At 42.1% G+C, this 11,756-nt stretch overlaps 2 protein-coding genes across 6 annotated transcripts in view; one reads left to right on the top strand and one right to left on the bottom strand.

The window, feature by feature from the left end:
* The first annotated feature begins 1,713 nt into the window (after positions 1–1,713).
* stat2 (signal transducer and activator of transcription 2) lies at positions 1,714–7,351 on the top strand. Its single transcript, XM_088389005.1, has 24 exons — positions 1,714–1,937; positions 2,332–2,463; positions 2,591–2,735; positions 2,902–2,997; positions 3,127–3,219; positions 3,303–3,381; positions 3,472–3,551; positions 3,625–3,776; positions 3,889–4,047; positions 4,138–4,227; positions 4,300–4,359; positions 4,464–4,484; positions 4,562–4,655; positions 4,798–4,845; positions 4,938–5,021; positions 5,107–5,205; positions 5,273–5,405; positions 5,590–5,642; positions 5,715–5,800; positions 5,871–6,007; positions 6,087–6,269; positions 6,359–6,413; positions 6,656–6,726; positions 6,858–7,351. Exons 2-24 carry the CDS (start codon positions 2,333–2,335, stop codon positions 7,007–7,009), a joined length of 2,301 nt encoding a protein of 766 aa, XP_088245131.1. The 5' UTR covers positions 1,714–1,937; position 2,332; the 3' UTR covers positions 7,010–7,351.
* gpr84 (G protein-coupled receptor 84) overlaps positions 6,400–11,756 on the bottom strand; it is a 7,096-nt gene continuing 1,739 nt past the window's right edge. Inside the window, exons 1-3 of one of the 5 annotated variants that reach the window (XM_088389007.1) lie at positions 8,885–10,011; positions 7,564–8,795; positions 6,400–7,506 (exon numbers count right to left, since the gene is read on the bottom strand). In XM_088389007.1, coding sequence (XP_088245133.1) covers positions 7,613–8,795; positions 8,885–9,039 — 1,338 coding nt within the window. In that variant the 5' untranslated portion in view covers positions 9,040–10,011 and the 3' untranslated portion in view covers positions 6,400–7,506; positions 7,564–7,612. The other 4 variants (XM_088389010.1, XM_088389009.1, XM_088389006.1 and 1 more) reach the window with 4 other exon arrangements.

The raw sequence follows: 11,756 nt of genomic DNA, 5'->3' as shown, positions 1-11,756 counted from the left end.
TGGGGTTGAAGCCCCTGGCCTCTGGTCAAAGCATAGTAGGGGGTGTTTTACGACGTTGTGTAAACAGAACAACTTTTATTGCTTCCTCTGCATCTGGTCAATCAGTTCAATAGGTCTTAGCACTTTGTTCTACCACTTTTGTTAAGACAGGACAAGCTAGGTTATTTATTATAGGTTACATTCCAACATAAGCATAGGATCAAACTAATCTATCAACCCTAACAGTTATCATTTCACATTCCAGGAATTCCTCAAAAAACATGTTTTTGACGTCATGCTACTGACATTTTTAACTTACCTATTATATATTTTGAGAAATTGTAGTTTTTGTATTACTACCCCAAGTTTCCATAAGTGGGTCAAAAATGACCCGCATGCATTTTCTATGGAATCCAATGGGAACCTTTGGACCACACAATCTATATGAGAAGCATCACACACCCACACACATCAACACACACAGTTCGCAGTTCACAGTTCAGTTTTTCTATTGTTGCTCCATGTAATTTTTCTTTTTCAAAAATGTTAAAAAGTGAAAAATAAAGATATTTCTGTTAGGTTACGGATTTTAGTTATTGATCTGACTCCAAATTGCGATCAACACTTAACACATAAATTGCTATGTCCTAATCCACACACTGGCGCACCTAACAATTTTGCGAGTTCGTTCCGTCAAAGAGAAGACCAGTAGATCAATCAGACCAAATTTACCAATTGTTTATTCCTGACAAAGCGCACTAATACAGGCCTGGGTCCCGGGTCCCTCACACTAAAACTCGTGCGTTTTTGTGACCACCAAAAGACGACACATTCTTACGGGTTGCCCAGTTTTAAAGAAACACAATATGAATATTAAAGCATACAAAATATTGTGAGATGATTGGTTGACGGCCATCTCCTCCCCGCGTCGGCGCTATCGCTGAGGTCAGGTGGTTGGGTTTTCCCCTCGAAGGCCGGTCTCATAGACGTGCTGTTGTTCTCGTTCCTTCACCGACCTTGAGACGGTCTCCTCCGGTACTCCCTATCCGGGCCTATTCCACAACACTTCGAAGAAAACAAGTTCATGCAGTTTTCCTGCACATTCCTCGGCCCCCACCAATCCACACGAGCACTCCAATACTAGATATGAATATGATTATAAGTTTAACACAACCTTAAAAATATGTTTGCAAACTACCAAAAGCACATTTTCCTTTATTTCAAACATTAAATAAATATTGTGTAAATAATGTAAATATAATACTAAATGTTATATATATGATTATTCTTAAGCAAAATGGCAATAAATGGCATAAAACGATTCTAATATGGAAGAATGTAGGGTTCAGTCACTCATGCATCTAAGGGTTAATGGACACTTTTGAGAGTAATATTATACTCATAATTTGGCATGTAGTTTGCCATGTAATCCGTACACGTCTGTTACAAAACAAACGGAAGAGAAAATGGTATGGTTAATAAATAATCGTAGGATTGTGGTAAAGTTGCAGGTCAGGTTTTCCGCGGGGTATTTTTCATTGATTTCCTCGGAAATATCCGAGTCAAGTTAAGTTTCGATTCTGCCAGTTGCTCTTTTGATTGACGTGCAGCTCGACCAATCAAATGCGCTGCTCTTATTGCAAATCCACCAATCAGCAGTTTGTTTTGACTCGTGATGGAAACTGTTAAATTCCGGACGTCCATTGTGGTTCTCATTGGTGCTTTCAATGAATATTTCAGAACCAAAATGGCTTCGGGGTGTTTAAGAGGAGTGGGAGGAACACTTTGGCGGAAAACGAGACCTAGGGAAATACAGTTCATAACACTGTCACACCTGCGTTACACTTCCAGTCTGATGGAAAGCATTGATAGCGTACAGGCTGCATATTACGGCAAGAAATCAAATATTCAATACACCATTCTCCTGACAACTCGTTGACATCACCAAACAAAACAAGGTATGTACCGATTAGTCACTGTAGTATTCTGTTAATTACTTATCGTTCAAAGTTTGCAATCGATGTTGTCAACCAAAACGTCAGCATTTTTCCTCTCTCTGATTGACTGGTCGAAGCTAACAATAATCGAATAAGTCTGTATTGCACACATTAATAAGGTCACAAATGAACATCATACACTGTCTATATTTTTAAATGAGGTATGTTTATGTCATGTTATTCGATTAAATCTTGATTCTGAACTGCTCCTGATGATCTATGTTGCACATTTGCGTGCATTTTTATCACACTTTTGGATAGTATTGCTGCCCCTCCATAAATGATAGGAAGAGTTGCCATCAGCAACTATACAATGTTTTTGAATGATTGTCGATCTGACTATTTCTGCGCTCAGAATGTCTCAGTGGGAAAGGCTGATGCAGCTTCCAGCTGCATTCACACAACAGTTACATGACCTGTATGACAGGGAGGCTCTCCCCATGGAAGTCCGTCATTACCTGGCTGCATGGATAGAATCACAGCAGTGGTAAGTTGCAAACAACACATGGTATTATAATATTAGATAAGTCAAACGTAAATGTTGCTTTTAGATACCAGAAAACATTGCATTCACCCTGCTTATTTGACACTCTTTTGTTTTCACTTCTATCTAGGCAGCGAGCAACCGTCGACTACAATTTGGCGATGGTGCTGTTCCAGGCTCTGTTAGAGAATCTAGATATCCAGTACAGTCGCTTTGTACAGGACAAGTCCGTCCTGATGCAACACAACTTTCGACGCTATAAGCAGAACTTTCAGGTCTGGACTGAATGAAACCATAATGAAGAAATACAGAATTGAAAATATTTATTGAGAGCTACACATTGCATGACAGATGTCTTCATGATATGATGCTCTGTTTTTGTCTCGAGACTGTTTCTCTAAACTTCTTTAAATAGCTTCTGATGTGTGCAATTTCTCACAGAGGTACCTGGAGAACCCACAATGCTTGGCAAACACATTCGCTTGGTTCCTGGAAAAAGAAAAGGGCATCTTGGCGAATGCGGATCTAGCTGAGCAGGTTGGAGCATTTTTTTTTTTTTTTTTTGGGTAATAATAGTCATGGATACAATGAGATTGAGTTGACTGTAAGATTGACTGTGGATAAATCATCTCCTCCTCCTGCTCCTCCTCCTCCTCCTTTTCACAGGTGCAAGCTTTGCAAGTAGAACAAGGATGCGTTGAGACCAGCACTCAGCGGGACCTTGACCGAAGAATGGCCAGCCTAAAATATGATGTGCAGGTATAAATATTATTGATTTATCGTTTTGAATATGTGGATGAAAAACACCATGTGACAAATATTTTCCTGTGTGGGGGTTACAGTGCATGGAACATACAATGGTGTGTCTGGAGGAGCAGCAAGATGAGTTTGATTTTAAATACCAGACATACTTAAAAGAAGGTAAGCAAAGAGTTGTGTCCTATTATACTTGAGTCAAATGATGCTCTGATGATGTTTTGTTGTTAATTATGCGCTTCCTCTGTGGAAAAGCCCCCACAACAAGCAACGCTGCAGACCCGCTACAAGCCAAATTTCAGTTTTTAATAAACAAACTCAACGACTCCAGAAAGGTTAGAGACGATGAATCGGTGACACGATATTAGTGATATTACTTCCTTTCTCATGTCTGCTTTTTGGATTTAGAACACGCTGTGCGGGCTTCACAAACTTCTGGACAGAGCTGAGGAGCTGATAGATGCTTTGGTGAACAAGGAGATGGTGCAATGGCAGAGGAGGCAGCAAAAATCCTGCATTGGAGCTCCAGAAAGAGTTGATCTCGATCAGCTTGAGAAATGGTATGCTGCATTTTGTGGATTGACAGAAGCTCCCCGGCCACATTTGGCTTTGATTGGTGATGTGCAATATTTTTGGGGGATCACACTTTTGTGGCCATTTACTCCCTTGTAGGTTTACCTGTGCTGCAGAATGTCTCTTCCAAGTATGTGAGTTCCTCAGTAAACTCGAGGAGCTGGCTGGGAAGCTTTCCTATGACAATGACCCTCTGAAATCCAATAAACCCTTTCTGCAAAGGAGGACTATAAAGCTCCTGACTGATTTGCTCAAGAGGTATCACCTTTACTGAAATGTTTGTTGTGCTACATTTCTGTCCTATAAGTTGCGGTTTTTAAATTTTTGTTTTGATTTCATTTCTTGAAGTTCCTTTGTGGTTGAGAATCAGCCGTCAATGCCTCAGGGGAAAGGTCCTCTGGTTCTCCGCACAGGTGTGCAGTTTCCTGTCAAAACTAGGTCAGTGGCTCTGGAATTAAGTCAATGTTGCTGTCTTGCATGTTTTTTCAACACAATTTCAAAATCTTCCAGACTTCTCGTTAAGTTTCCTGAACTGAATCATTCCATGAAAGTCAACATATCAATGGACCGGTAAAAAAGTTTGGTTGTTTCTCAGCTCAGACTGATGTTTTGTTGCTCTTGTGTCTTTAATGCTTTTTGTTTTTGTCCTTCTCCTCTGTCCTTTTTAAAACCAGAGATGCCCCTCAGATAAAAGGGTAAATACAATTCTTTCAATCTGAGTTGTTTCTAGCTTTTTTTTTTGTTTTGTTGATCAAGCCTATTCTGCTCGCAGGTACCGTCATTTCAATGTCCTAGGCACCACAAGCAAAGACTTGAACATGTCAGAGAATGGGAATGGCGGCATGGTGGCAGAGTTCAGGCATCTCGTGAGTGACCTTGATTCTAAATCAAAACCACATGGGATGGGCATTTGACGACCCTTTCTTGGAGAAAATAATTCAATCACAAGGAAAAAAAAAATCACAGGAAGGGGGAATATTTTCCTAAATGTTCTTTGTTTCTCTGTAGACTTTGAAGGAGCAGAAGTCGAACGGTGGCGGTAAAGGAACCAGTGATGTAAGTTGACCTGCTTAACATGGGGAACGCATACAGAATGTATCATTTAGTACAAGAAATTCTAACTGTTGTGATGTTTGATATGTTGAAAGATTTCTCTGAGTGTGACAGAGGAGCTGCACATCCTTTACTTCAACACAACATTTAAGTTGAAAGGATTGTCTGTCGGGTTACAGGTAAAGTATCGTCCTTCCATACAAAATAAAAAAATAGTCACTGTAAATGGGTATAGCATGTTGAATCTTCTTGCATCCTACCAAGGCCACCACTCTACCAGTGGTTATCATCTCCAACTCCAGTCAGCAGCAGAGTGCCTGGGCATCGGTGCTTTGGTTCAACATGCTCAGCCAGGACACCAAAGTAAGTCACATTAAACATTTGTAAGGTGTTACAAGCCCAATTAACAGATTAGTTTTTCCTCCCACAGGATGTGACGTTCTTTGCTAACTCTCCGGCAGCCACTTGGCCACAATTTGGAGAAATGCTGAGTTGGCAGTTTCTGTTCGCCGAACGTGGTCTGAATGACGCTCAGTTGGAAATGATCGCACACAGACTTTTTGGTTAGTTGATGTTCATGGCAAAAACAGTGTTATATGAATTTAGGCTTTAGGCTAGCTCTCAATATGATGTGATTATTATTTAATTTTATTTAATTTAATTATATTACATTTTTATTTATTTGTTTGTTTGTTTGTTTGTTTTTTTGTTCGTTCGTTCGTTCATTCATTCATTTCATCCATGCAGGAAAGCAAGAAAGCTACGAGAACTTAAGTATAACTTGGTCCAAATTTTCCAAGGTAAGAATTATAGCTGTCCGTTCATGCGTTTATGAAGTTTACAACCTGTTTGGCTTTTTTTTTTTTATGTAGGAAAACAGTCCTGAAACATTCTGGGTGTGGTTTGACAGCATTGTGGTGATGGTGGAAACCTATCTTAAAAACTTGTGGAGGGATGGGTATGTATTTTACTGTAAATGCTTGTTCCAAATCTGAGCCCTTTATTTTTTCATTTATTCTGTCTCACAGGCTCATCATGGGCTTTGTGACCAAATCCAAAGAGAAGATGCTCCTAAAGAAAAAACAGAAGGGCACTTTCTTGATACGTTTTAGCGAAAGTGTCATTGGAGGGATCACTTTCTCCTGGGTGGAAATTGGCACAAATGGTGAGCGTGCTTCATTTTGGAAACCTTGATCTCTCCTGTCGCTATGGCATGTTAACTTTTCTCCATGTTTCTTCTGCAGGTGATCCAGAAGTAAAGACAATCCAACCTTTCACCAAAAAGGACCTTTCCCAGATTCCCTTCCATGAAATCGTCAGACATTTCCTGATCTTAAAAGAAGTCCCACAGAATCCCCTACTTTATTTGTATCCCGACATTCCAAAAGATGAAGCTTTTGGAAAATACTATGCTGATAAGAATGGAAGTAAGAAAATCAATTTTTACATTGTTTTTAACAGTGCATTTTCTTCTAACAGAAATGTTATAATCCTTTTTCATGATTCTTTTTTTTAGATGACTCCCCTTACCTTAAATACATCAAAACCAGTCTCGTCTTTGTTTTAAAAGGGTAAGTTTAATCCTCTATTGACTGAATTTAAATGTTCTCACTTGTACTAACCGATCTGAACCAAAGGGGGGCAGCATTGCACCACATACATTACAGTACACATACTTGAGATGTTGATTGACACAAATGTCACCACATGGTTTGGGAAAGGTAGCTTCTGCGTTAAGGTTAAGCTGACACATCTTTTTTGGTAGAAGCACTTCGTTAAGACAATTGACTAATAAGTCATTACGATTGTGTAGGGACACATTGGCGGCTGTGAAAGATGGTGAAGTCCCGCAGCCATTGAATGGTTTATATGAAGAGGATGCTGGTGAGTGAGCGCTTAACTACACTCATCCCCCAAGTGGTCGTGATGTTTTCCAAACTGAAACATAGAACAAGGAAATACTCATCAGAGTAACTTTGCCTTTCTTGAGTTCATTTCCCTTCATTTGCTTTCAGGGCAACTGAGGGATTCTCCGGATCCTCATTTGGCTAATTGTCACGACCCCTTGCTGTTTGATCCTATTTCAATCTCAGAAGAGGATCTGCTGTATCCCAGCAACGCCAATCACTTTTTCGATTCTGAAATCTTTGTCGATTCCGGTCTATGAAAAGTTCAGTTACCCTGCCAAAGTGTTCAAACATTGCTTCAATTTCACTTTTCTGCTCCTTTATAAATAACCTGTCATTGTGATTATTATGAATAGAAGAACTCATTAACATTTGTTGACAAATGTTTGGGCCTTGTGCTAAAAAAAAAAAAAAAAAAACAGACACCCAAGAAATAAATGGTACATTTTGAGGTTACCTCTAACACTGGACATCTAATTGAAATCACAATAAGCATCAAATAAATACAAACCTTTGTTCAATGTACAAGTACAATGTGACGTAAAAATAAAGCTTGGACTACAGCTTAAATTTCAGGTGAAATAAAATCATCTCAACTTCCATTGATGTATTTAAAAACAACTTTCAATGTTTGCCTTGGTATGCAATCGTCACCCTGTTTGGAAAGTTTGTAAATCACAAGTTCCTCAATTTACAGAGCGGAATGTATCGCCTTGCACCAAACAGGAAATTCTTGCTGATTCTGCAAAACAGTGAGGTTTCATTCATAATGTGACTCATGATGTAACGACGGAAATATGAATTTCAAAGTAAGATCAAACTTTGGTACAGTATAATCGGGATATTTTTTCACGTTTGGAAATTCAGGCGCTCTTAACCCAGAAGTATGTAAAAGGTGTCACAGCCCTGGTGAGGAGCAATTGGTAGGCCTTTCGAAATTGTCTGTTCATGACCACGTAGAGCAGTGGGTTGATGCAGCTGTTGAGCCAGGTGAGATTTGCGCAGAACATGTGCAGCACTTGCGGGGCACGGCCTTGCTTATCCACAATGTTGAGGATTAGGAAAGGGACGAAGCAACAGACGAAACACAGGAAAACCGCAAAACACATGCGTGTCACACGCTTGAATTCTGTATCCTCTCCTGAGGTTGTTGTGTGGGATGCTGCAGCTGGGTTTGATTCTGGTTTATTGACACTTTCAGTTTTTGGCTTGCTTTCTCCAATTTGTTTTGCTGGCTCATTCAGTGTTATTTGGGACGCAATGTCGCTGATGACTTCAGATTTGCTGTGATGGGTCAGATCGGTATTCCCGGTGGCCATCCCGCTCTCCACACCACTGTCATTATTGGCCGGTGCTGGCTTTTTCTTGGAAGATCGCCGGCTGAACCTGTAGCGAAGCAGGGCCTTTGACGCAACACGGACGCGACGATAAATGAGGAGGTAGAACGTCCCGACGCAGCTCAGTCCCACGAAGAAGTAGAAAAAGAGCAAGATGGTGGTGTAAGGGCGACCCCTGATTCGATGGAAGCTGCAAGTGCATACCTGAGGCACAAACACAAAAACGGACCAGAGCGGGCCGAAGCTGGCCAGGCCGAGCGCCCATGTCGACAGCAGGAGGGACGCGAGCCCCCAGTTGGAAAAAACACGTTCAAACAAGGCCCTCTTTGCAACCAGGAGGTATCGACTCATCGCCACCAGACAGAGGGTGATAATGGAGACAGAGTTGGACAGGAAGAGAAGCAGGCCGAAGGTCCGGCACCAGAGCTCGCCGCTGCGCCATCTGAGGTGCAGGTAGGAGTCAACCGAGATGGGCTGCAGTATGGTGCAGTAGAGAAGATCAGCCAGAGCCAGGTTGACGATGAGCACGTTGAAGCGGGTCCGCAGTTGGGAGTCGAAGGCAAAGGCTAAGATGGTCAGCAGGTTCCCAAGCGTGCCCGTGATGGTGACTGCACATCCCCACAGCACGGCAAAGTAGCGGTACCCTTCCACTGAAGCGCTGTAGCAGGAGAAGCTGTCCTCTGTTTGGTTGCTGATGTTGTGCAACATCCTGTCAAAGAATAGTACAAAAGTGACATTTTGACCACTTCCCAAAGTGAAGAAAATGGTTCCTTTTGACAATGATGCATTTATTATTACCGTATTTTCCGGACTATAAGTCGCTCCGGAGTATAAGTCGCACCAGCCATAAAATGCCCCAAAAAGTGAAAAAAAAGATATATAAGTCGCTCCGGAGTATAAGTCGCATTTTGGGGGCAATTTATTCGACAAAATCCCACACCAAAAACAGTCATGAACGAGCAACAACAGGCTAAACGATAGCAACAACAGGCTAAACGATAGGTATGCTAACGTGACAAACACAAACAAAGAGCTGAGAACGGGCCTGACGTAACATATAGAGTGATTAAGGACAACTATTACATAAATAACATGTTTATAAAAACATCAGCGTCACTCCAATTCATTAAATAGCAACAACAGGCTAAACGATAGGTATGCTAACGTGAAAAACTCAAACAAAGAGCTGAGAACGGGCCTGACGAAACATATAGAGTGATTAAGGACAACTATTACATGAATAACATGTTTATAAAACCATCGGTGTCACTCCAATTCATTAAATAGCAACAACATAGCCAAACGATAGGTGTGCTAACGTGACAAACACAAACAAAGAGCTGAGAACGGGCCTGACGTAACATATAGAGTGATTAAGGACAACTATTACATGAATAACATGTTTATAAAACCATCGGTGTCACTCCAATTCATTAAATACATCGATCGTTCTTTGTCAACAATGGGTGCGCACGGCTGAGGACGCTTGCATTTCAAAATATTCCACATATTCCACAGGCTCATATAACGATAGATAAACTATATTTCAAATAACTATAATACAAGCCAATAATATTATCAAACCATCCGTGCATTTTAATTCCATTAAATCCATCGATCAAATTCCTCGTCCTTTGTCAACATCGCCGCGCGTGCGCCCTGACGTCAGCCTCGTCTTTATTCCACAGATCTACTATATAACTATATTGTAGCGTTAACAAAGAACAAGGATAGACGTGGGTTTGGTAAACGGCTCTTTATTAAACAAAACAAACTTCCAAGCGTGTGGCGGCGTGGACTTCCAGACAGACCGGGCGTGCGTAATGGCCATGTCCGAGCCCCGCGCACCGTTCGCGGACAACCACTCGGCCGAGCGCCGGCCCCCGACTCAGTAGAGTCGGACCGGGCGTGCGTAAAAGCCATAATAGTTTTTCAAACCTTCTATGTCACTCCAAATCCTGAATTCCTTCAAACTCTTTGTCCTCCGTGTCACTTAGAAATGATCACCGCTAATGATGTCCTTGTGTGGGCACGTTTGTATGTAAACAACCGCCGCGCCGCGCTACTGACGTCACTTGAAATAGTAATCCATTGGTACATCACGGTTCTCCAAACTTTGTTTCTGCTGCTCGATTACTGTTTTCAGCTGCATATTTTACAACTTGAAATTTGGAACGTGCAAAATATGAGTTTCTTTGTGGTGCCATTTTTCTTAAGCCCACCCAGTTGATGAGTCACGGCCAACGGTGAAATTTAGAGCGCCCTCATCCAGTTTCGTCTGAAAATATAATTTTTTTTGGTTGTTTTATCAAAGTCAAAGTCTGCTTTATCGTTGATTTTTTTTTTTTTTTATATACTAAGACACGCAAAGAGATTGAAATTACGTTTCCACTATCCCTTGGTGAGATAGTACACATGTGCATACAAGCAACACAAAAAAAACAAGAAGGCACAAACAATGAATAAATAAGAGTGTTGAATAAATGATAAATAAACAAATAATAATAAATAATAATAATAAATATAATAGGAGCAAAAATGGAGCAAGTGTACATACTTCCTCTGTCAGAGGCCTCAGGTGGTGCGTGTTGGCGACAAAATCTCCGCCAGCATCACGCTGAGCACAGGGGCCCCCCAGGGCTGCGTGCTCAGTCCATTGCTCTTCACCCTGCTGACGCATGACTGCAATGCGACCTACAGCGACAACCGCATAGTGAAGTTTGCTGACGACACGACTCTGGTGGGTCTCATCACGAAGGGCGACGAGACTCGGTACAGGTCGGAAGTTGACCTTCTGACCACGTGGTGCAGGGACAACAACCTCCTGCTGAACGTCAGTAAGACCAAGGAAATCATTGTGGACTTCCGGAAGGGTCACACAACACACCTGCCGCTGATCATCGACGGTGCTGTGGTGGAGAGGGTGAGCTGCACCAAGTTCCTGGGGGTGCACATCAGTGAGGACCTCTCCTGGTCCGCGAACACCTCGTCACTGGCAAAGAAAGCTCAGCGCCGCCTGTATTTCCTGCGGAAGCTCAGGCGTGCATGTGCTCCTCAGGCAGTCCTGTCTACATTCTACCGTGGCACCATTGAGAGCGTCCTCACCAGTTGCATCGCTGTCTGGGGTGGTAACTGCACTGAACAGAACTTGAAGGCCCTGCAGCGCATAGTGAATACGGCTGGTAAGATTATTGGTGCTTCGCTTCCCTCCCTGAAGGACATTTACACCTCCCATCTCGCCCGCAAGGCAACCTCGATTGCCAGAGATGTGAGTCACCCGGCTCACTCCTTGTTTGACCTTCTGCCCTCTGGGAAGAGGTACAGGAGCCTGCGCTCCCGCACCACCAGACTCGCCAACAGCTTCTTTCTCCAGGCTGTTAGGGCCCTGAACTCGCTACCCCCTTCTGCGTAGCGTGCGGCACTGTTGCGCTATTTTCGGGAATGTCTGCTGTACGCGTTTTTACGCTCCTCTTAATTAATTATTTATTTATTTATTGTTGTGTTATTTATTCATTATTTATTCAGCACGCTCTTGTTATACTTGTTTACTGTTTGTCTGTTGTGAGCCATGTCTTGTCACCGTGGGATAGGGGGGAACGAAATTTCGGTTTCTTTGTGTGTCTTTGGCATGTGGAGAAATTGACAATAAAGCTGACTTTGATGACTTTGA

The sequence above is a fragment of the Syngnathus floridae genome, chromosome 11, assembly GCF_059516105.1.
Source record: "Syngnathus floridae isolate MCC-2025c chromosome 11, RoL_Sflo_1.0, whole genome shotgun sequence".
NCBI lineage: Eukaryota > Metazoa > Chordata > Actinopteri > Syngnathiformes > Syngnathidae > Syngnathus > Syngnathus floridae.
The sequence above is the reverse complement of the archived record's forward strand: the minus strand, read 5'-3'. Positions and strand labels throughout refer to the sequence as shown.